General features: G+C 47.5%; 1 protein-coding gene and 1 long non-coding RNA gene across 4 annotated transcripts; one reads left to right on the plus strand and one right to left on the minus strand.

Annotated features, from left to right (window-relative positions):
* Positions 1-3,946: 3,946 nt before the first annotated feature.
* On the plus strand, positions 3,947-22,689 carry STX4 (syntaxin 4). Of its 3 annotated transcripts, XR_011252791.1 has the most exons (12): positions 4,299-4,852; positions 5,040-5,141; positions 5,255-5,354; positions 5,491-5,565; positions 6,293-6,363; positions 8,004-8,112; positions 8,184-8,260; positions 8,829-8,966; positions 9,846-9,956; positions 10,062-10,157; positions 13,189-13,477; positions 20,940-22,689. XR_011252791.1 is itself a non-coding variant. In XM_069570915.1 (11 exons), exons 1-10 carry the CDS (start codon positions 4,823-4,825, stop codon positions 10,137-10,139), a joined length of 891 nt encoding a protein of 296 aa, XP_069427016.1. In that variant the 5' UTR covers positions 3,947-4,822; the 3' UTR covers positions 10,140-10,157; positions 10,253-11,047. The 3 variants fall into 3 exon arrangements, 2 of the variants coding, with proteins under 2 accessions (XP_069427016.1, XP_069427017.1); XM_069570915.1 differs by lacking the exons at positions 13,189-13,477; positions 20,940-22,689 and adding an exon at positions 10,253-11,047 and having other exon boundaries at positions 3,947-4,852; XM_069570916.1 differs by lacking the exon at positions 20,940-22,689 and having other exon boundaries at positions 13,189-14,507.
* On the minus strand, positions 7,000-12,570 carry LOC138429415 (uncharacterized). Its single transcript, XR_011252792.1, has 2 exons — positions 12,021-12,570; positions 7,000-11,272 (listed from the first exon to the last, which is right to left on the minus strand). It is a non-coding gene; the product is annotated as an uncharacterized lncRNA (long non-coding RNA).
* Positions 22,690-22,693: the final 4 nt, after the last annotated feature.

Below are 22,693 nucleotides of genomic sequence, written 5' to 3' on the forward strand. Positions count from 1 at the left end.
AACTTTGGCATTCCAGCCAAAAAAGAAAAAAAAATGTTGCTAATGCAATATATCTCAGTATTATCTTAATTTTCACTTCTCTTACATGCAAAAATGAACATCTGCATATTTAAGTTTTTATTGCCTTTTTTTGTGATCTGTCATGTTCTCTGGCCATTGTTTTTTTTATTGAACTGTTGGTCTTATCACTACATGCTGCTGCTGCTAAGTCACTTCAGTCGTGTCCAACTCCTAGCGACCCCATAGACGGCAGCCCACCAGGCTCCCCTGTCCCTGGGATTCTCCAGGCAAGAACGCTGGAGTGGGTTGCCATTTCCTTCTCCAATGCATGAAAGTGAAAAGTGAAAAGTGAAAGTGAAATCGCTCAGTCGTGTCCAACTCCTAGCAACCCCATGGACTGCAGCCTACCAGGCTCCTCCGCCCATGGGAATTTCCAGGCAAGAGTACTCGAGTGGGGTGCCATTGCCTTCTCCGTTATTACTACATGGAGCTCTTTAAATAGTAGGGAGATTAGCCCTTTGTGTATGATAAGAATTGCAAATATTATTTTCCCAATTTGTCTTTTGATTGTGCTTTCATTTTTTTGCCATGTAAAACTTTTTCATGTAGACAAATATATTAATCTTCTATTTTACATTTTCTGAATTTTTTTATATCCATTGTAGCTCAGCTGGTAAAGAATCTGCCTGCAGTGTGGGAGACCTGGGTTCGATCTCTGGGTTGGGAAGATCCCCTGAAGAAGGGAAAGGCTACCCATTCCAGTTTCCTGGCCTGCAGAATTCCATGGACTGTGTAGTCCATGGGGTCAAAAAGAGTTGGACATGACTGAGTGACTTTCACTTTCACTCTCTAATGTGCTTTTATTTTTTTAATTGAAGTTTGATTTACAATATTTTGTTAGTTTCAGCTGTACAGCAAAGTGATTCAATTATATATATATGTCTGTTTTTTTCCAGATTCTCTTTCCTTATAGGTTATTATAAACTATTGAGTGTAGTTTCTAAATTTTGAGCTGTAGTTAGAAAGGCCTTCCTCATTCTGACTTACAAAGAAGTTTGTCCATTTTTTTTTCTAGCATTTTTATGGGGGTTATCCTAACCAGCTGTGTGATGCATCACCTTCAGAATGAAGTTCCAGGCCAAGGTTATGGCACAGGTGACCTGGTGTCATCCACACAGAAAGGAAACAGGAGAAACAAGAAGTTAATTTAGGAGATTCTCAGGGGAGACGATGTGTGGTGTTTGGAACATGGTGAGTTTAAGACAGTCATGGAACTCCAGGAGGGGATGTCCAGAAGGCAAGTGGATTCAGAGGTCTAGAGCTTTGGAGAAAAGTGGGGGCTGGAGATATGGATTTGGGAGCCAAATATGGATGTCGATTAAAGCCATGAGAGACAAGAGGTTCCCAGGTGGCGCTCTAGGGAGTGATTAAGGTCAGGCTGAAGACACATCATGAGGAGAGAGTGGTGGGGGCTTCATCGCTGCAGCCCTTGGGTTTTCGGCACAAAACTAGCCTCAGAGACATTTGAGGGCACACAGAAGCCCTATGTGACCCATGCGTGGATATCTTGGTTTTCGGTGTGTATGTGTGCTTAGTCTTCTAGTCATGTCCAACTTTTTGCAACCCTATGGACTGTAGCCCGCCAGGCTCCTCTGTCCATGGAATATTCCCAGCAAGAACACTGAACTGGGTAGCCATATCCTTCTCCAGGGGATCTTCCCAATCCAGGGATTGAACCCAGGTCTCCTGCATTGCAGGCAGATTCTTTACTGTCTGAGCCACCAGGAAAACCGTTGGCTCTTGGGAAGACAGCAAATAGGGAATGAGAGGAGGACCAACAACCTCCCGAGCAGTCTGTTCCCACCCAACAGATGTGGAAGGGAGACCCTATGACAGGGGAAGGGAAGAGACTCGTCTTGCCGTTGGGCCCCACCTCCCCACCAGATGATCCTAAGTAGAGCATTAATAGGTGGTGGCAAGTCCCCCAAGGGTGGGTGCAACACAGGGAGCCACTCCTGGCTGGTGTTTTTCTTGGATCATAGTGTACTGGTTAAGAGCACAGAGTCTGGAGCTTCCTCTCTGGTTTCAAATCCTGGCTCTCATATTTGCTAGTGTGTAACTTTGGGCAAGTTACTTACTGCCTCTGTGTCTTAGCCTCCTCCTCTGTAAAATGAGGACAGTAATATAGTACCAATCTCACAGAATGTACATAAGGATGAAATGAGTAAATTTTTATTAAGTACTTATATCGGTGCCTGGCACACAATAAATGCTAAGTAAACGTCAATTAAAAAGAAATTGGGCAGACTTCCCTGGTGGTCGAGTGGTTAAGAATCTACCCTGCCATGCAGGGGACACAGGTTCGAACCCTGATTGGGGACTTAAGAACCCACATGCTGTGGGGCAACGAAGCCCGCGTGGGGCAACTCCTGAGCCCGCAAACTCTGGAGCCCTCCAAACAACCAGAAGAGAAGCCCAAATGCTACAACTAGAGAGTCCATGCACCACAACAGAAGATCCTCCATGACACAGAAGATCTCGAGTGCTGCAACTAATACCCAATGCAGTCAAATAAATTAATAAAAAAAAAAAAACAAAAGAAATTGGGAAATTCTCTGGCAGTCCACTGGTCAGGACTCCATGCTTCACTGCCAAGGATCTGGGTTCCATGGTTCCTGGTTGAGGAACTAAGATACCTCAAGCTGCATGATGTGGTTAAAAAAAAAATTCGTTCCTTCATGAGTATTTATTAATCAGCTACTATGTGCCAGGCAGTGTTGCAGGTGCTGGGGACATGGTAGTGAGTAATTAAGGTGAAAATCCCTGTCCTTTTGGAGCTTACATTCTAGTAGGGTGGAGAGGAGGGGTGGAGGCAGACAATAGATAACACAAATCAGCAAAATACATGGTATGTTAGATCCAAGTGAAGACATGAGAGATGGGCAGGAGTTGGCAAGGATCTGGTGCACGGTGGGGCTCAGGAGATGAAAAGAGGAAGAAAGACCCTGGAGGAGTAGCAGCATGGAATCCCTGGCAGAGACACCCGGGCTGTTGACATCCTGGGATCCAGGAGAACTAATATTCCTCTCAACTATTCTGAGACTCACTGAGTGACTTTGGGGCATCCTTCTATAGAAGGTGGGTTCCAAAAGGGCAAGCCATTCTTGTCTGCCCTGTTATATCTCTGGCCCTAAAACAGTGTCTGGCCCATACAATAAATATCCACTGAATGAATAAATGTCTACAGGGTTAGGGTTAGGGAAGTGTCACCAAAAGCCTGAAGCATAAAAGAGAAGACCAGGGAATCATAAGCTTCATCTTCAGTTATATAAGAGGCTAAGACTCTATCAACAAATATTTACTGAGGGCCTAACATGTGCTGGGGTTCCTAGTTGGTTCAGTGGTAAAGAATCTGTCTGCCAGTGAAGGAGACACAAGAGATGCTGGTTCGATCCTTGGGTTGGGAAGATCCCCTGGAGGAGGAAATGGCAACCCGCTCTGGTATTCTTGCCTGGAAAATTGTATGGGCAGAGGAGCCTGGTGGGCTACAATTTGTGTGTGTTAGTCACTCAGTCGTGTCCGACTCTTTGTGACCCCATGGACTGTAACCCTCCAGGCTCCTCTGTCCACAATCATGCCCTCACTTTAGTAACTCACAGGCCACGATAATATGGAATATTTTTGTGGGTTCCAGAGGGTAGACCCCCAGTGCAAGGTGGGGGTCTGGGGAGGGGGTTGTCTAAGTGACATGCTGCTCAATGTAACAGACTTTTTTCTAAGCCCGAGCTGCCCTGAAATGCCCTGCTCAAAGGTGGTGAGTGCAGCGGGACTGCAGTGTTCAAGCCGGGCGCCAGCCAGCCGCCCACCTGTCAGAAACTGTGCCAGGAGTATGCGGGAGAAGAGAGTTCCGCCTCGGGTGAGGTCACTTCCCACCCCCAGATGCTCTGCCTACAAAATCTCGCAAGTCTCTGACGCTGGATCTTATTCTTTTCTGAATTTCAAGGTCTCATGATGTTGACAGCTCCAAATTCTAAGTCCTCAGTCTGCCCACACTCGCGGACCCAAAAGAAAGGAAGCCGGATTCAGCCTGGGTCCTACCACCCACTGTCTCTGGGGGTAGTCAGCGCCCCCTCCCCGCCTCGCGGGGGTTCTGAAGAGAGGTAACTCGGGCGCGGGGTGCCGAGGACGTCGTGGGGAGATGGGTGTTCCAGAGATGGAGTTGACAGGGCCGAGACATGTGACAGTCGAAGCGTCACGTTCCGTGGTCTGAGAGGTTGGGACCAGGCCGGTCACATGACGCGCGCGGGGGGGTTTGCACTATGGGGTGATGCGAAATGAGAGGGCCTCACAGATCACGTACCAATGACGCATTCCCACCCCTTTTGGCAACTAGATTTCCGCTGGAAGATGCGATAGTTCCGGCAAAGGGGGCGGGTTCTCACGTCCTGGCAATTTCGCTTCCGTTCGGGGCACTGAAGCTTCCGACCTCGGCCTTTCCCTGGGGTGGGGAAGGGACGCGATCCGGTGCGCATGCTCCAGTCTTTCCAGAGGGGGCGGGGCTGAGGCTACAGGAGAGGGCGGGGGGAAAGAAAAGGGAATTCCAACCTGTGGAATCTTGGGGGTCCCCGAGGTCGGCTCCTTCCCTTTGAAACTGTGAATGGTGCCAGGGACAGAGCCTCTAGCGACTCTTGGGGGAGGGTTTGGGGCCTGCAGGGTGAGGGCGGAGGGGAGTGTCAGAGTGTGAGTTGGGTACGGGAGTTCCAAACTTAGAATCTTGAGGCCCGCCGGGCTCCGGCGCCGGCGAGAGGGATCTCGGGCCGCCATGCGGGACAGGACCCACGAGCTGAGGCAGGTGAGAATTTGGCGCAGCAGGGTTGGGGACGGGTGGACGGGATGGGGTCTACTGGAATGCAGGACTCCTGGTCCTCGGGGCCGGGAGGGATGACTGTGGGCTAGGAAGGAAAGTCCCGGAAGCCCGTGAGTTCTACTGGGGGAGAGCAGTAGCAAGGAAGTGATGCCAGTGACCCCGGCCCTGGCAGGGGGATGACAGCTCGGACGATGAAGACAAGGAGCGAGTCGCGCTGGTGGTACACCCGGGTACTGCACGGCTGGGGAGCCCGGACGATGAGTTCTTCCAGAAGGTAAGAGGCTGGAGTCTCGGCCTGGATTCACGAGGGGCCTGGAGGGCCCGAGGAGCAGAGCAGCCTGGAGCAGCGCCCACATCTCCCTCAGCCCTCTCGGTCATCGTCCCCAGGTTCGGACAATTCGGCAGACTATCGTCAAGCTAGAGAATAAAGTCCGAGAGTTGGAGAAGCAGCAGGTCACCATCCTGGCCACGCCCCTTCCCGAGGAGAGTGAGTGAAACCCCGGGTGCAGAACGCATGCTCAGCTGGAGGGCTTGTGGGGGTTGTAGTTCTACACAGGTGGTGGCCAGGGAGATTTGTTGAGGTAGAGGTTGCTATTTGGGCATCATGGCTTTCTCTTGTTTAGGCATGAAGCAGGACCTGCAGAACCTGCGTGACGAGATCAAACAGCTAGGGAGGGACATCCGCGCGCAGCTGAAGGGTGAGCTCCTAGGACCTTAGCCAGATACTTTCCTCTGATCCTGCCCAACTCCTGGTATTTCTGGGCAGTGTGTGGTCCAGAGAGGCCAGTGATATATATCCAGGTCACACAGCAGGCCAACGTCTAGAATCTCCATCTCCTGGCTTTCGGTCCAAAGTTCTTTCCACAGCATATGCCTGCCTCTCAAGTTCCCTTATTTATAATGAAACCATTTCCATTTGATCTTTGTCCAAGGCAGAGGTTAGCGTTGCTACCTCCACCTTCAGGTCGTTATCTGCATATAACTGTATAGTCTGCCGTCCACATCCCAGGTTCTGCAAGGGTGGATTCATGCAATCATGGATTGTGTAGTACTGTAGTATGCATTTATTTTCTAAAAATTCAGGTATAAGTGGACCCACAGTTGTGCAAGGATCATCTGAACTCCTACAATTCTTGCTGCCCAGTGTGTATTCTTTGGGTGGGAAGATGTGGGTTTTGTTAGGAAGCTTCTCCAAACATGTGGGAATTCTCTGATGTATTTATTGCAAAGAAAAATATACTTTTGCCTGTCAGAGGCTCAAGAGTAGTCATTTATGATGAATTTTATTTCAAAAAAAAAGCTCTGTGGAGATATTGTATCTCTCTCTATTGTATGGCTGCATGGCTGGGTCCCAGTCCCCAAATGAATTTCAGAAGCCAGAGGTCAAACCCCCTCCTCTACCAATACTTCTGTGTCTTTCCACAGCCATAGAGCCCCAGAAGGAGGAAGCTGATGAGAATTATAACTCCGTCAACACAAGAATGAGAAAAACCCAGGTAGGTTCATTATTCCCAGAAGTAGGACATTTCAGCAAGTGTTCAATAGATCATTAGGTGGCAGATGTAAGAAGGCAGGGCTCTTAGAGATCATTAAATCCAACCTGATGATTTTCCAAATGAGGAAACTGAGGCTCAGAGATAAAAAAGGATTTACCCCAAGGTCAAGAACCCGGGTCTCCTGACTTCCAATCCGTTATAACACCTTGCCTTCTTCTCCTCCATTCAGTGAGAAGTTGCTGAGACCCCAGACATGATCTGGGCTTGGCTGTAGGAGATATACTTTCTAGAAGCCAAGATGGGGAGTTAAGCTTGCATAGATGACAAAGACATTACTCAGGTAGGACTTGGTAGTTAATGGCTCTGCCCAGGGAAAAAAAGGGTGCAGTCAAGTGACTGGGTGGTTTCCTACCCATGTGATGAGGACATCCTCTGCCCCAAGGACAGAATTCAAGAAGTCAGGAAGAGGAACTTCCCTGGTGTGTGTGTGTGGGGAAGGTCACTGAATCATCATCTTAATAAGGAGATTTGAAATGGTCTGAGCAGTGTCCTCTGGGTGCCCAGAGAGGCATGGTTTGGAGTTCTTGGAGGTCAGAGTTGGAGTAGGTGGGCCCAGAAATCAGCAAAGACCCCAGATTGAAGATTAAACAATTTGGGGATTTTTTTTTTAATGGAAGAGGAGGAAAGAGTAGTTTTATTACTTTGCCAAACAAAGGGGGGAACACAGTAGGCTAGTGCCTCAAGAACTGCCCCCCCACAATTTGGGCATCTTGAAAGGGTGCAACTGAACCCAGGACAGCAGATGTGTCCTGGAGAAAGGAACTCCAAGGAATGAGCAGATTTTAGGCATCAGGAAAATGGACAAGCAGGGAAGGCATTTACAGGGGGTGGGGGGCTTGTGGTAGTCATTGTGTGAGAGGCTGAGTGCCCAGGTGGGCCTGCAAAATTTGGGAAATGCAAAATCCTGGCACACCTTTAGTCTAAGCAGGGAGGCTGGTGTTCAGCAAGCATTCCACTAATATTCTTTGAGGGCCTACTGTATGCCAGACCCTTTTCTAGCTATTTAGGAAACAGCTGTCAACAAATGATCTCTGTCCTCATGGAGATTTCATTCCAGTGGGGAGAGTCACCATAATAAATTAGTCAATTATTGTAGAAATAGAAGTATTAAGGGAAAAGAGAAGAGGGATTGAGAACAGCGGGAGAAGGCAGGTTCCAACAAGGTGGAGAAAACTTCCGAAGGTGACATTGGAACAAAGACTTCCAGGCTTCTGTGGGGCTTGCGCATTCTGGGCTGAAGAAATGGCAACTGCAGAGGCCTGACGTGGGGCTGTGTTCTGACCAGGGAGGAGTCAGGAGCCCACTGTGATTGGAGGGAAGGAGTGAGGGAGACAGCGTGGGGACGTGGGGACGTAAAATGAGAGAGGGAATGTGGGAAGGGGCGGGTCCTGTAGGGCCCTGTAGTCCCTGGGAAGGGCTTTGGCTTTTACTTTGAGAGACCAGGGGAGCCTTTCAAGGAGGTCAAGGCCATAGGCACCTCTGAGCTCATGCTCTTTGCTCATTGTACCCAAGGGGCTGCTGAGGCCCAGACCAGGCAGGGATCCTCCCAGGGGTCCCCAGCTTCTCTTCTCCCTCCTTAGCACGGGGTCCTGTCCCAGCAATTCGTGGAGCTCATCAACAAGTGCAACTTAATGCAGTCTGAATACCGGGAGAAGAACGTGGAGCGGATTCGGAGGCAGCTGAAGATCAGTGAGTTGTGGTGCCCGGCACACAGGGTCAGCTGACCCAACCGGCTCTGAGCCTGGCCTTTTCCTTCACAGCAAATGCTGGAATGGTGTCTGATGAGGAGCTGGAGCAGATGCTGGACAGCGGGCAGAGCGAGGTGTTTGTGTCCAATGTGAGTGGCCGCCACCAGGCTCCCTCTGCTGGGCCCCCCATCCTCTCTGAGTCCTTTAAAAAAAAAAATTTTTTTATTTATTCATTTTCAGCTGTGCTGGGTCTTCGTTGCTGTGCAGGCCTTTCTCTAGTTGCAGCGAGCAGGGGCTATTCTCCAGTTGTGGTGCATGGGCTTCTCCTTGCAGTGGCTTCTCTTAGAGCACAGGCCCTACAGCCCATGAGCTCAGTAGTTGTGGTTCTGGGCTCTAGAGCACAGGCTCAGTAGTTGTGGCGCGCAGGATTAGTTGCTCCGCAGCAGGTGGGATCTTTTCCCATCAGGGATTGAACTGGTGTCTCATGGATTAGCAGGCGGGTTCTTTACCACTGAGCCACCAGGGAAGCCCTCCTGGCCCTTTTTCATGGAGGGAATCCTGAGGCCCAGAATGGAACATATTAGCCTGCCTGGCATCCCTCATTAAGGCCTGGGCCCCAGTTCTAGGCCCGAGGGCTGCCCCGAAGCTGAACAGGAACTTCTACACGTGCCGCTGATTTCCTTGTGACCTGTCCCATCGCTCCTGTCCACTCTGCAGATCCTGAAGGACACACAAGTGACTCGACAGGCCCTAAATGAGATCTCGGCCCGACACAGCGAGATCCAGCAGCTGGAACGCAGTATCCGTGAACTTCATGAGATTTTCACTTTTTTGGCCACTGAAGTGGAGATGCAGGTGGGTGCCTGAGGCCGCTGGCTGGGCTTGACCCAGTCCCCAGATGTGAGAGCGTGTCTTGACTGCCAGCCTGCTTCCACACTTAGCCCCTTTCACCAGGGCTTTTGTTACCCTCCAGACTGGCCCTTACTTCCATCCTTAGCCGTGTTCCCAGATTTCATCCTTAGCTACTCAGATGATTACTGCTCTATACCTTGTACCCCATCCCTTGAACCGGAGCCCACACCACGTATGGCCCCAACCCTGGCTCCTCCAGCAACAGAATCCATTCTTACGCACCTAAGAGCTCTTTAGTTGCCCCCTAGAGGGGCCTGCCTCCTAAAATGTAGACAAGGATGGGGTGGGAGGTGGTATTCTTCCCCCAGCCCTTATCTCATGATAAGGGGAGCTTCCAGCCCCATCTGGGGGGAGCTGACCCCAGTGCCCTTTTGCAGCTGGGAGTCCTGAGGGAGAGATTTCACTCTGTAGGAGTCCAGGATCTGAAGCCTGGTGGTACCATGAGGAGGCAGCGACAGGGAGGGCTTTCCGGCAGCTGGGAGACAGGCCTAAAGAACAAGGGACTTCAGACAGATTTGCGAGGGGACAAAAGTTCACCCTCTGTGAGCCAGTCAAGGTGCTCCGCTCCCAGCCAGCACTGCGAGTAGAAATTGTATGGGGCGAGGGCGCAGGACAGAAGGGAGCATACGGTAGGAGGGAGCCTGGAAGCCATCCCCAGGCGTGTGGACTTCTGGCAGATGCGGTCCTGTCCACCTCTTCCTTAGTGCACCGTTCTCTGCCAGGAGTGTCCTTCAGTCCTCTGGTTGGGGTGGGCAGAGGAGCTGCTGGGCCTTCCGCCTCCAGTCATTCCTTCCTGCCTGAACCGCCTCCTCTTCTGAGCAGGGGGAGATGATCAACCGAATTGAGAAGAACATTCTGAGCTCAGCCGACTATGTGGAACGTGGGCAGGAACATGTCAAGGTGGCGCTGGAGAACCAGAAGAAGGCGCGCAAGGTGAGCCTCCGCCCTTCCCCCCGCCACCCCTCCCCCTGGGTGGCCCTCCCTCCACTCCTGAGTTTCCCTGACACCCACCCCCCCACCCCTCTTCCTCTCCCACAGAAGAAAGTCTTTATTGCCATCTGTCTGTCCATCACTGTCCTCATTCTGGTGGTCATCATTGTCATCTCGTTGATTTGACAGCACCGCATATTCTTGGTGAGATACCATGGGCCTGCCCCCTGGCCTGCCCCATACCCGACCCCAGCCTTTTCTCCTCCTCTCAGACCCTCTTCTGCCACCTTCCCTTGCAGACACTAACAGCACCAGGGACCCAGGGTCTGCCTTCTCTCCCAGCAGCTGGGGATGGGCTGGACAGAGCCTCCAGCCAGACCCCTTCCTCACAGTGGCCTTGTGCAGAGAGGCAGACAGTTCTTCTGGGGTCAGCAGCCACTCATCCATGGGGGCCTCACCCCTGGGTCACAGTGCCTGGGGGAAGGCCTGCAGTGTCCTGTTTGGCAGAGACGTGGTTTTGTAAGAAATTAAAAAAAAAAAAAAAAAGCTTGGAGATTCCCCTGTGCACGCGTGTCCTTGAAAAGTCTGGTCCAGGGCCTTCAGGTGTCCAGCCTCTCCACCTCCCAGCCACCCTGGAGGACAGACCCAGCCCAGGCAGACAGACTCAAATCAGACTGTCTCAGGTGACCACGCCAGGCTGGCAGCTCCCTTTTACTCTTCCACGAGAATGGGTGGGGCCTGGAAGAGATGACACTGACGTGTGACTCAGTACTGTCCCTGGGGAAAGAGCATTGTGAGGACCTAAGCCCAAAACAGTGAGGCTGAGCCAGGCCAGGCTGGGACACAGAGATGTGTGTGGCATCTGTGGGCATTTCTGAGGCCAAGAAGAAGAGGCACTGTGAAAAAGGAACTGAGTCTGTTCCTTTGGATACAGTGGACAAGGAAGGGCCTGTCTCAGAGGTGGCCATACTTGAGTCCAATGGGAAGCGAGGAGTCCAGTGGCTGGTTATGGGAAGAATCAGTGAAGAGATTGCCAGGCAGAGGGTTCAACAGGCCAGGCCTTGTGCTCAGAAAAAACCATTGCCTTTTCTTTCCTTTGTATTCATTCATTTAACTTACTTATTTTTGGCTGTGCTGGGTCTTTGTTGCTGCTCTCAGGCTTTCTCTAGTTGCGGAGCAGGGGCTGCTCTCTAGTTATGGTGCACCGGCTTCTCCTATCTGGGGCTTCTCTTGTTGTGGAGCACAGGCTTCAGGGTGCTGGGGCTTAGTTGCCCCGAAGCATGTGGGATCTTCTCAGACAGGGATCGAACCCGTGTTTCCTGCATTGGCAGGCAGATTCTTAATCACTGGATCAAGGGAATGCTTTACAGTGTTCTGCTGCTGCTGCTGCTAAGTCACTTCAGTCGTGTCCGACTCTGTGCGACCCCATAGACAGCAGCCCACCAGGCTCCCCCGTCCCTGGGATTCTCCAGGCAAGAACACTGGAGTGGGTTGCCATTTCCTTCTCCAATGCAGGAAAGTGAAAAGGGAAAGTGAAGTCGCTCAGTCGTGTCCGACTCTTAGCAACCCCATGGACTGCAGCCCACCAGGCTCCTCGGTCCATGGGATTTTCCAGGCACAATGTTCTACTGCACAGCAAAGTGAGTCAGCTGTATGTATACATTTATCCCCTCTGTTTTGGATTTCCTTCTCATTTAAGGTCACTACAGGGCAAAGAATAGGGTTTCCTGAGCTATGCAGTAGGTTCTCTTAGTTATTTTATACATAGTAACGGTAGTGTAACAATAGTGACAGGGAAGCCTGGCATGCTGCAGTCCATGGGGTGCAAAGAGTTAGACACGACTGAACAACTGAACAAAACCCCAAAACAATAGTGTATATATGTCAATGCCAATCTCGCAGTCATCTGCCCACCGCTCCCTCTCCCGACTTGGTGTGGCATTGCCTTTTATATAAGAGTTCAGGTTAGAGAGGGAGGCACTCTGAATCAGCCCACACCTTGTTTCTCAGGGGTCTTGTGGCTGAAGCGGGTAGAGGAGGCTGAGGAGCCGAGTTTCTGTGACTCACCTGAGTTCCAGACTCCAGCTCGAAATTTCTAGAGTTCCAAGCCCCATGCCTCGTTTCTGGAGCTGGATGTAGCGCCCGTCCCCAGACACTTGGTTTCAGGGCTCCTGCCTCCGAAGCCTGGTAGGAATGGGGCAGGGCCTGACCCCTGACCAAGGTCTGGGGGCGGGGTTCCAACCGCCTTGTCCCATCCCACCTTTGATCCCATTGGTTGCCGCTGCTGCTCCTGGCTGCCCAACTGTACCGCTTGCTTCGGCCGCCAAGTACGAGGTACACACGTGGAAGCCGGGGCGACGCGAGCAAAGGAAGGGACGGTGGAAGAGCCAGTGGAAGAGCCAGTGGAAGTTGGTGCAGACTCAGCCCCGCTCCTGAACCCGGGCTGGGGAAGGGACCAGGGGGCGGGATTGGGCCGCAGTGGCGTGCGATCGGACCTGCCCCGCCTCTACCCGAGGCTGGGCGCCCGCCTGCAACGACTCCCTGTGGCCCGGAAGCGGCGGTTGGGCGGGGCCTGCGCCAGGTCCGAGGTGTACACTTGGCACCGAGCGTACGGGGCGTGGCTGAGGGGGTGGCCGGGCTGACACTTAGAAAACGGACCGCTCGGATTGGCCAGCGGACCTAAAAGTTCCAGGTCCTGAAGGCGTGAGCATCCGGAATTAAACTGCAATTAGATGTGGGTGGGGCCGAGACTGCAGTCGCACCGAAAAGCGATTGGATCACAGATCGCAAGGGGCGTGATCAAAACGCCTAATAAGGCGGAAGGGGGCTGGCCTGGGAGAGACCCATGAGGGTAGGGGCTCAGGACCTCACGCGAGAAGGCGTGGCCGGGTGCCGCCCCCTAGCAGCCGGAACTTGTGGCTGCTAGAGAGTCCGGGAGTAAGTCTGGGAGTGTACCCATGCTTTAGTCCTGCTTGAGGTCCTGTGTCCTGTGTACAGAAGAAACTATATGCCTGCAGGAAGAAGCCCCTCGTTTTTAGCAGCGTGCAAACACTCTAGATGTCCACCCAGTGGGGAAACTGCGAGACTGGCTGGATGCTGCCTCAGCAGAAGACTGATTTGGACTCTGGGCTTCCGTGATTCTCCACTCTCCATCTCTTCCCCTACGGCCTGCTTCTTCAGCGGAATCCTGTTCTGTTGGTCGCCTTTACCCACTCTCTCACTTTTCTGCCTTCAGAATCAACTGAAGTTGACAACCCGTGGCGCCTACCGGGATCTGACAGAGACTGTCAAACCGACGCGGAGATTGCCACGTTTACGCAGCTGGGTGTCCATGTAGAGCATGTGCCTTCTGCTTGGCAGTGCTGGACAGCGCCACCCCCGAAAGGCTGCTTACTTGTCTCAGGACGCCATCCAGAACTTCTCAGAAGAGTTGGCTAGACGGCCAAGCAAGGGCTCGGATGGCGGGTTCAGTAATTTGAACTTTTCCGGTGGGCTGTGGGGACCTATGGAAGGTTTCTGAACAGGTGAGTGGCAGGTTTGGAGCAGACCTAGTAGGCAAGTGGACCCAGGAAGTGGAGGTTTTACAAGTTCCCTTGTGTATACCCCTTCTGTGAGAGAAATCAACCTGAGTGAGGGGCCATGGGAAGGTTTTTTCACTGAAATCCTGGCTTGGGTGCTGCTGTCAGCCCAACTTTCAAGGAACATGGTCTGCGTGAGTTGTGGCTTTTCCAAATCCATCTTGTATCACAACCTTTCAGCTGTAGCCTTCTCCACTTATTCCTCACCCACTGAATATTTCATGGTTCAGATTCTTAAGAAAAGGGACCTGATTGATTTAGGTCAAGTTACATTGACCTACTTGGGAATTGTCTGACCTTGACCTTGAGTCAAGATTTTACCCTTGACCAAGGTGTATGCCTGGAGAATCCCAGGGACAGAGGAACCTGGTGGGCTACAGTTCATAGGGTCGCAAAGAGTTGAACATGACTGAAGTGACTTAGCGAATACACAGGACGTATGAGAGATGTTACAAGGTACAAAACACGTCAGCACAGTGTGTGTGAAGGAAGAATGGTTGAGCTCAGTGATTGACGTTTCTGGTACAGCCCTGTAGTAGATTATTGTTGTTCCAAATATATGCTGTTCTTCCTATTGGGCCCCTCACATGAGGAGGATTATACATTCATGCCCACTTACAATAGGCTTGGCTATATAACATGCTTTCGAATCTGAGTAGATATTAAGACACCACTTCCAAGTAGAAGCTTTAAGCACCAATGAGTAGTCTGGCGGTTTCCCATCTCTTTTTCCTCTGCCACGAACCTATCAATTGCCAGATGAAGACTTCTTCAGCCTGGAACCCAGAATTAACAGGACATGAAGCTGATCTGTAGCCCACCTGTAAAATGAGGTATAATGTAAATGAGAAACTTCTCCTGCTGGGAGCGCTGATATTTGGAGGTTGGTTTTTACCACATTATCATAAGTCTAGTCAGCTGTTACAGAGGTAGTAGCCAGAAGTGAGGTGTTGCTACAATAAAAAGAAAAACCTGAGTTGTGTGTCATTAACTTTGGATCTGGACAGTGGCTGGTGAGGAAACTAGCATTTGTTTAAACTGTAAGCTGGAAATAGAACTAAGAGTACAAATAATGTCCAACTGAGTTTAGAGATTTAGGCAAAAAAATGGGGAAAGAATATTAGTAGCATGCCCTGGTTGCTGTTGGGTGCATCTGACAAGTTACTATAAGAAAGATGATTCAGAAAATAATTGGCCACTTTTTAAGCAGAAATGGAAGAGAATATAGAAACTCCAGGCAAATGATAAAAAGAATGCATTTTTGGCTGTGCTGTGCAGCATACAGGATCTTAGTTCCCCTACCAGGGATTGAACCTGTGCTCCCTGCAGTGTGAGTGAAGAGTCCCAGGGAATTCCCTGATCCAAATTTTTAACCAGTGAAAGATGCAACTGACAAGACCCTTAAGCCACGAAGTTTCATTAAAACTCATCTTTGTGGGACTTCCTGGATGGTCCAGTGGTTAAGTCTGCAATTCCAAGGCAGGGGGCATGAGTTCAGTCCCTCATCAAGGAACTGAAATTCTACATACCTGAAAGCAACTAAGCCTGCAAGCCACAACTACTGTGCCCACGTGCTCTGGAGCTAATCCCCAGCAGAGAAAGGTTCCGCGTGATGCAAGAAAGGTCCCTCAGGCCACAACTAAGACCTGGCTCAGCCAAATAAATAAAGTGAACAAATAAATATTAAAAATAAACAAATAGTCAAGACATCCCCAAACCAGGATATGTTATTAAAAAATTAATCAGTGTGTTGTGACAAAAAAATTACAGGGGCTGTTGTAAAAGATAGTCAGGAATGGCTCCTTAGGGAAGGTGACTAATTCAAAGAGCAGAACTGACAGCTCAGAAAGCAGAATAAAACTATGGAGGATTGTTTTTAGGCCTGGAAAGCTAAAGAAATTTGCTCAGCTGGTTTTTGAAATTGCTTTGGATCAATGACTCCTTTTTGCTTTCCATTTCTTCTCTTTTTTAACCAGAATGTCTATTACTATTACCTGATGCATGTCCCAGGCTTCCCTGGTGGCTCAGTGGTAAAGAATTTGCCTGCCAGTGCAGGAGACACAGGTTCAATCCCTGGGTCAGGAAGATCCCCTGGAGAAGGAAATGGCAGCATACTCCAGTACTCTCATCTGGGAAATCTCATGGACAGGAGCCTGGCAGGCTACAGTCCATGGGGTTGAAAAAGAGTGGGTTACAACTTAGAGACTAAACAACAAAAAATGCATGTCCCAGCATTGCATGTTGGAGTACATGACTTGTTTCATTCTTTTTCTTTTTTGGTGGCATGGTGCAACATGTGGGAACTTCATTCCGCAATCAGGGATTGAACCTAAGCCCCCTGCATTGGAAGCGCAGAGTCTTAAACACTGGACTGCCGTGGAAGTTCCCATGACTTGTTTTTTTTAGATTCATAGGTCCACAGATGGGAGGAACTGTGAATCCAGAATGGATTATACCCAGAGCCTCATCTGCATCTAATTTAGATAATGAGATTTGGGACTTTTGCTTTGATGAGATTTATGAGTTTTTTTTTTTTTTTTTTAACTCTGACTTGATGCTGCCATGGGATGAGACTTTTAGGGACCCTGGGAGGAGGTAAATGCATTTTGCTTGTGGGACAGATGTGCACCTTTGAGGCCTAGAGGGTGAACTGTGGTAAGGAGAATAATGGCCCCCAAAGATTCCATGCCCTAATCTCTGTGAATGTTATGTGCCAAAAAGGACTTGGCAGATGTAATTAAGTTCACCAATCTGTTGAGACAGGGAGATTGTCCTAAATTATTCATATGGGCTAAACGTAATCATATGAGCTCTTAAAAGCTGAGAAGCTTCTCCAGCTAGCTACAGAAGAGGAAGACAGAAGTCAGAGAAATTTGAAGCAGGAGGACTCAATGCACCATTGCTGACCTTGAAGAGTGAGGAGCTCCTAGCCAGGGAATATAGACAGCCTATAGAAACTGAGAACAAACCTCTGGCTGACAGCCAACAAAGAAACAGGGACCTCAGTACCACAGCCAAATGGAACTGAATTCTATTACCCCAGGTGAGTCTGCAAGTGGATTCTATGCCAGAGCCTCTAGATAAAAGCTCACATTGGGCAAGACCTTGACTTCAGCCTTGTGAGACACTAAGTAGAAGCCCAGTCAGAGCCTGGACTTCGGAACCTACAGAACCATTGATAAGAAATATATGTTGTTTTTAAGATGTTAAGTTTGTGGTCATTTATTATGCAGCAGTAGAAACAGCAAGATTTGAGCTGAGGTGTGAAAGAACAGAAAACATCATGGGCAAATCTAGGGTGATGGGTTCCATCCCCAGGAAAGAGCAAGTGCAAAGGTTCCAAGACGGAGAAGAAACAAATCAACAGAAGGTCAGCATGGCTGGAGCCTGCTGAGTATAAAGAACAGGTAAGAGATTAGTCAGAACTGGGCTAGGACTTGAATGGAAGGCAGGCTCCAGGGAGAGGGATTTTTGTTGAAGTGGGCTGTCTGTCTGTGCTAAGTTGCTTCAGTTGTGTCCGATTCTTTGAGACCCTATAAACTGTAGCCTGCCAAGCTCTTCTGTCCATGGGATTCTCCAGGCAAGAATACTGCAGTGGGTTGCCATGTTCTCCTCCAGGGATCAAACCCGAGACTCTTACAGTCTCCTGTGTTAGCAGGTAGGTTCTTTACCACTAGCACCATTTGGGAAGCCTGAGAGTGGGTTATGCATAAGTAACTGAGAACAAGTCACCAAATTTCCTTGGTTGAATCCAGAATCACTGCCCCACCTACAAAGTCTGCTGCCTTCCCTTACCCCTGCTCTGGCCCTGGTGGTAGAGTTTTCTCCTGTGAGAAATTCTAATTTATCCAGCCACTTGGCTGGGGAGGGGATGATGACTGCAATCCATGATAAGGAGTGATGTCAGCTATTGCCCTAGCAGTGGGGGCTATGATTTTGCATTCCCAAGATGCATTCACTACCTGGAACAGTCCTGGCAGAGTCAGGGAATTAAAGGAAGTTGGGACAGAAGAAAAGTGAGGGCCAGAAGTCAGGCTGTCTGCAATTACGCAGATAACAAAATGGGGACAAAGACATCACAAGAAAAGAAAACTTCAGCTCACTATTTCTTATGAACATAGATGTAAAAGTCCTCAACAAAATACTGGCAAACAAAATCCAGCAATATATAAAAATGACTCTACAAGTGAGATTTATCTCAAGAATGCAAGGTTGGTTTAACATCTGAAAATCAGTTAATGTCATAATAATAAAGACTGTTAATAGAATAAAGGACAAAAATCTTTTGATCATCTCAATAGACACAGAAAATACATTTGACAAAATCCAACAACTTTGATTTTTAAAAAAGCTTAAGAAACTAGGAATAAGAGGGAATTCTCTTAACTTGCTAATTATAAACACAATAAAAATAAATAAAAGGCATCCAGGTTGGAAAAGAAGAACTAAACAACCTCATTTTACAGATGACATGATTTTGTATATAAAAAGTCCTTTGGAATTCATATACACAAAAAGATTAGAGCTAATAAACCAGCTCAGCAAGGTTTCAGAAGATAGGAACAGTGTACAGAAATCTATTGTATTTCTCATCAGTAGCAATGAGATATCCAAAAAAGAAAGAAAATAATTCCATTTACAGTAGCAACAAAAGGAAAGAATACTTCTATATAAATTTAACAAAAGAAATGTAAGACTTATACTCTTGAAAACTATAAAACACTCAAATTGATCTATGGAGGCAGTGCAATCCCTATCAGAATCCCAGCCAGCTTCCTTTTCTTTTTAGCGAAAGTTGACAAGTTGATCCTAAAATTCATATGGAAATGCAAGGGATCTAGAAAAACAAAAATAATTTTGAAAGAACAAGTTGGAAGGCTCACATGTCCTGATTTAAAATTTACTACCAAGCTACAGTAAGCAAAACAGTGTGATACTGGCATAAAGAATGATATGTACCCAGGGAATAAAATTGAGAGTCTAGAAATAGACCCTCATATTTATAGTCAGTTTACTTTCAACAAGGAAGTCAAGACAACTCAATAGAGAAACAATAGGCTTTTCAACAAATGGAACTGGGATAGTTGGATATCCATATGCAGAAGAATGAAGTTGGACCTTTACTTCAAACCATATACAAAAATTAACTCAAAGTGGGTCAAAAATCTGAACAGAAGAGCTTTTAGCTATAAAAACTTTATTTAAAAAAAACTTTTATGCATTTTAAACTTTTAAGTTATAAAGTTTATAACTAAGTTATAAACTTTGTAAATGTTTATAAAACTCTAAGATGAAAACAAAGGCATAAATATTCATGACCTTGGGTTAGAAAATGGGTTATTAGATATGGCTTTCAAAACACATGCGTGAGTGCGTGGTGCTAAGTGGCTTTAGTCATCTCTGACTCTTTATAACCCCATGGACAGTAACCTCTGTCCATGAGATTCTCTAGGCAAGAACAGTGGAGTGGGTTGCCGTGCTCTCCTCTGGGGGATCTTCCCGACCCAGGGATCAAACCCATGTCTCTGAAGTCTCCTGCATTGGCAAGTAGGTTCTTTACCACTAATGCCACATGGGAAGTCCCTCTCAAAACAATAAGCAATAAGAAAAAGAATAGACAATTTGGACATCATCAAAATAAAAAAAATGTGCTTCAAAGAGTACCATCAATAAAGTAGAAAGACAACCCACCCAATGGAAAGGAAGTTTTGCAAATCATAAAGAACTTGTATCTGGAATACATAAGTCTTAACCACTCAACAGAGTCAATCCAGTGAAAACAGTGGGCCAAGGATTTGAACAGACATTTATCCAAAGATGATATACAGATGCCCCATAAGTGCATGAAGAGATCCTCAACATCATTTTCCACCAGGAAAATACACATCAAAACCACGAATTTACACCTACTAAGATGGCTGTAATAAAAAAGACAGATAATAACAACTGTTGATGAAGATGTGGAGAAATTGGAACATTCATACCTTGTTGGTGGGAATGTAAAATGGTGCAGTCACTTTGGAAAACTGCCTGACAGTTGCTCAAATGGTTAAACATAGAGTTACCATATGATCCAGCAATTCTATCCCTAGATATATACACAGAGAATTTAAAAAGATGTCCACACAAAAACTTGTACATGAATGTTCACAGCAGCCTTACTCATAATAAACCAAAATGGAAACCCAAATGTCCTTTGGCTGATGAATGGATAAACAGAGTAGTATATCCATACAATGGAATATTATTTGACAATAAGAAGGAAATAAGAACTGATCAAACTATCAGTACAACATGGATGAGCCTTGAGAATGTTATGCTAAGTAAAAGAACTGGTCACAAAAGACCACATATTGTATGACTACATTTACATGAAATGTCCACAACAGGCAAATCTAGAGAGACTGAAAGCAAATTATCCATTGCCTAGCGCTGAGGGTAAAGGATTGTCAGGGAATGGGGGCTTGGGATCAATAGGAAGTGACAGCTATGGAGTTTCTTTTAGAGGGTATGAAAATATTCCAAAATTAGATCATGATGATTGCATAACTCTGTGAATATACTAAAATCCCCTGAATTATATACTTCAGACAGGTTAATTGTAGGGTATATTAATTTTTTTTTAGTTTTGCCAGTTTATTGCTACCAACCCATCTCCCTCCACCCGCCTCATGTGTGTGCGTGCTCAGTCATGTAACCCCATAGACTGCAGCCCACCAGTCTCCTCTGTCCATGGGCTTTTCCAGGCAAGAATACTGGAGTGGACTGCCATTTCCTTCTCCATGAATTTTATTTTACTAACACTGTTAATTTTTTTGAAAGTCCCTGAGTCCTCAGGGAGCAGGAACTTGGGTATAGGATGCTGGGGGTGTCAGAGAAGGGGGACCAAGCGATGGGCGGATTGTCTGGGCCCAGAAAGGGAGCAGGAGTTGTGGGTCTCTTCCAAACATTTGGGGAACCCACTCCATCCTTCATTGCAAATAGATAGCCAGGGAGATCTATCGATTAGTGTATATGGTTTCTTTGTGTATATGTGTGTACGTACGCATGCTCACTTGTGCCCAATACTCTTTGTGATCCCACGAACTGGAGCCTACCAGTCTCCTCTGTCCACAGGATTTTCCAGGCACGAATGCTAGGGTGGGTTGCCATTTCCTACTCTGGGGGATCTTCCCCACCCAGGGATGGAAACTGCATCTCTTGAGTCTCCTGTTTGATAGATGATTTTTTACTACTATGCCACCTGGGAAGCCCATATGGTATCTTTACACGAATATATTTTTAAAAGATGCCACCCCAACCCCCAAGATAAATCATCTTGCTCGAGGCCAAAAATCAAGTCAGTAGTAAACAGAAGTTCTACTTTCAATCTCCCAATCTGATGTCTGTTTCTTTCCTGGACCCTTAGACTTTGATCCCAGCCTGGACAGGAAGGAGGCCCGGGGACAGTGCTTATCCTGCTCTGGGTGTGAGTATGGCCAGTGAGTGTCCTTGGTCAAACTGGTGCCCTCTTTCTGCAGCCATTACACCCTGGTCCCTGCTGTTGCCATGTGGCTACCTTGTTCTGCTATGGAGAATGGACGTGAGGTCCCTGACACTAAGGTGATACCTACTACTTCTGCTTCAGGTGCTACCAGCACATGGGCTGGAGGGGGCCTGAACACCAGACACTTCCTAAGGCTGCCAACTTGGTGGCCCCCAAGTCTACAGGTGACAGTGTGGAAAGGAGGATCTGGTTCACTGTGACCTTTGCTTTATTTTGTCTTATAATTATGAAAGGCTCTAGTAGTTGGAATTTATAGTTCAGAATCAGTTCCTGAGTATCCTCCTAGAAATACTCTGCTGCTGCTGCTGCTGCTAAATCGCTTCAGTTGTGTCTGAATAGACGGCAGCCCACCAGGCTCCCCCGTCCCTGGGATTCTCCAGGCAAGAACACTGGAGTGGGTTGCCATTTCCTTCTCCAATGCAGGAAAGTGAAAGTGAAGTCACTCAGTCATGTCCGACTCTTAGCGACCCCATGGACTGCAGCCCACCAGGCTCCTCCGTGCACTTGAATTTGAGCACTTATGAGTAATTCAGCCGAAATGGGAGGATACTAACCACACTGCTTTCACTTTTTCATTTGACATTTTTTTGGATATTATTCAACGACATAGATAGATAAGCCTAATTTTTATTCTTATTTTTTTTAGGCCTAATTTTTAAAAAAACTGTTGCATAATATATTTTACAGTGGCTTTTAGTCCTTTGTAATGGACATAGAGGGTGTTCCCAGTCATCACACATTTTGCTGCACTGAACAATCTTTCGTTTTCAGTTTTGTCACAGAATTGGAAAAAGAAATGTGTGGTGTAAATTCTTTGAGGTGTATTTGCTGAGTCGAAAAGTGTATGCTTTTTTTTTTTTTGGCTGTGTTGCATGGCTTGTGGGATCTTAGTTCTCCAATCAGGGATCAAACCCATGCCCTCTGCATTGGAAGTGAGGGGTCTTAACCACTGGACTGCCAGGGAAGTCCTTTTACTTTAAAAAAAATGTGTTTGCTTGCTTCTTTTTTCCTCTTCAGTTTTACTGAGCTATGACATACAGCACTGTGTTTAAGGTGTACAGTATAATGATCACATACATCACAAAGCATTTAACTTTTGATAAACATCAAATCATCTTTCCAAGAGGCTGTACCAATTTATACTATAGGGCCTCATTTTTGTTTTTCCATTTTTGGTCTTTGAAAAATTAGTGTTAAATACATCACTTCCACTGTTTTTGAAAATCTGTATTGCACAGGAATTTAGGATTTTCAAGTTATGTTAAAAATATCCTTTTGAATGGCAATGAACTTAAAGATCAAACTGAGAATCAACAGCTTTTAATAGTATCTTTCCATTCAGGTACATGGTATGTCCTCATTCAGTTAGGTCTTATATCCTTCAGGATAGAGATACCATTTTCTCTATGTAGGATTTGTATGTTTTTTGTGTGTGAGCTTTATTCCTATGTAGTTTATGGGTTTTGTTGTTATTGAGAATGGGACTCCAAGTATATTTTCTAGTCTGTTATTGTAATTTATAGGAAATATAACTTTGGCCTCAGTTTATTATCTGTAAAAAGACAGAAGTAGAACTCTCAGTAAAAGGTTAAATAAGTATGCGCCAAAGAAAGCTA

Source organism: Ovis canadensis, chromosome 24 (genome assembly GCF_042477335.2).
Source record: "Ovis canadensis isolate MfBH-ARS-UI-01 breed Bighorn chromosome 24, ARS-UI_OviCan_v2, whole genome shotgun sequence".
NCBI lineage: Eukaryota > Metazoa > Chordata > Mammalia > Artiodactyla > Bovidae > Ovis > Ovis canadensis.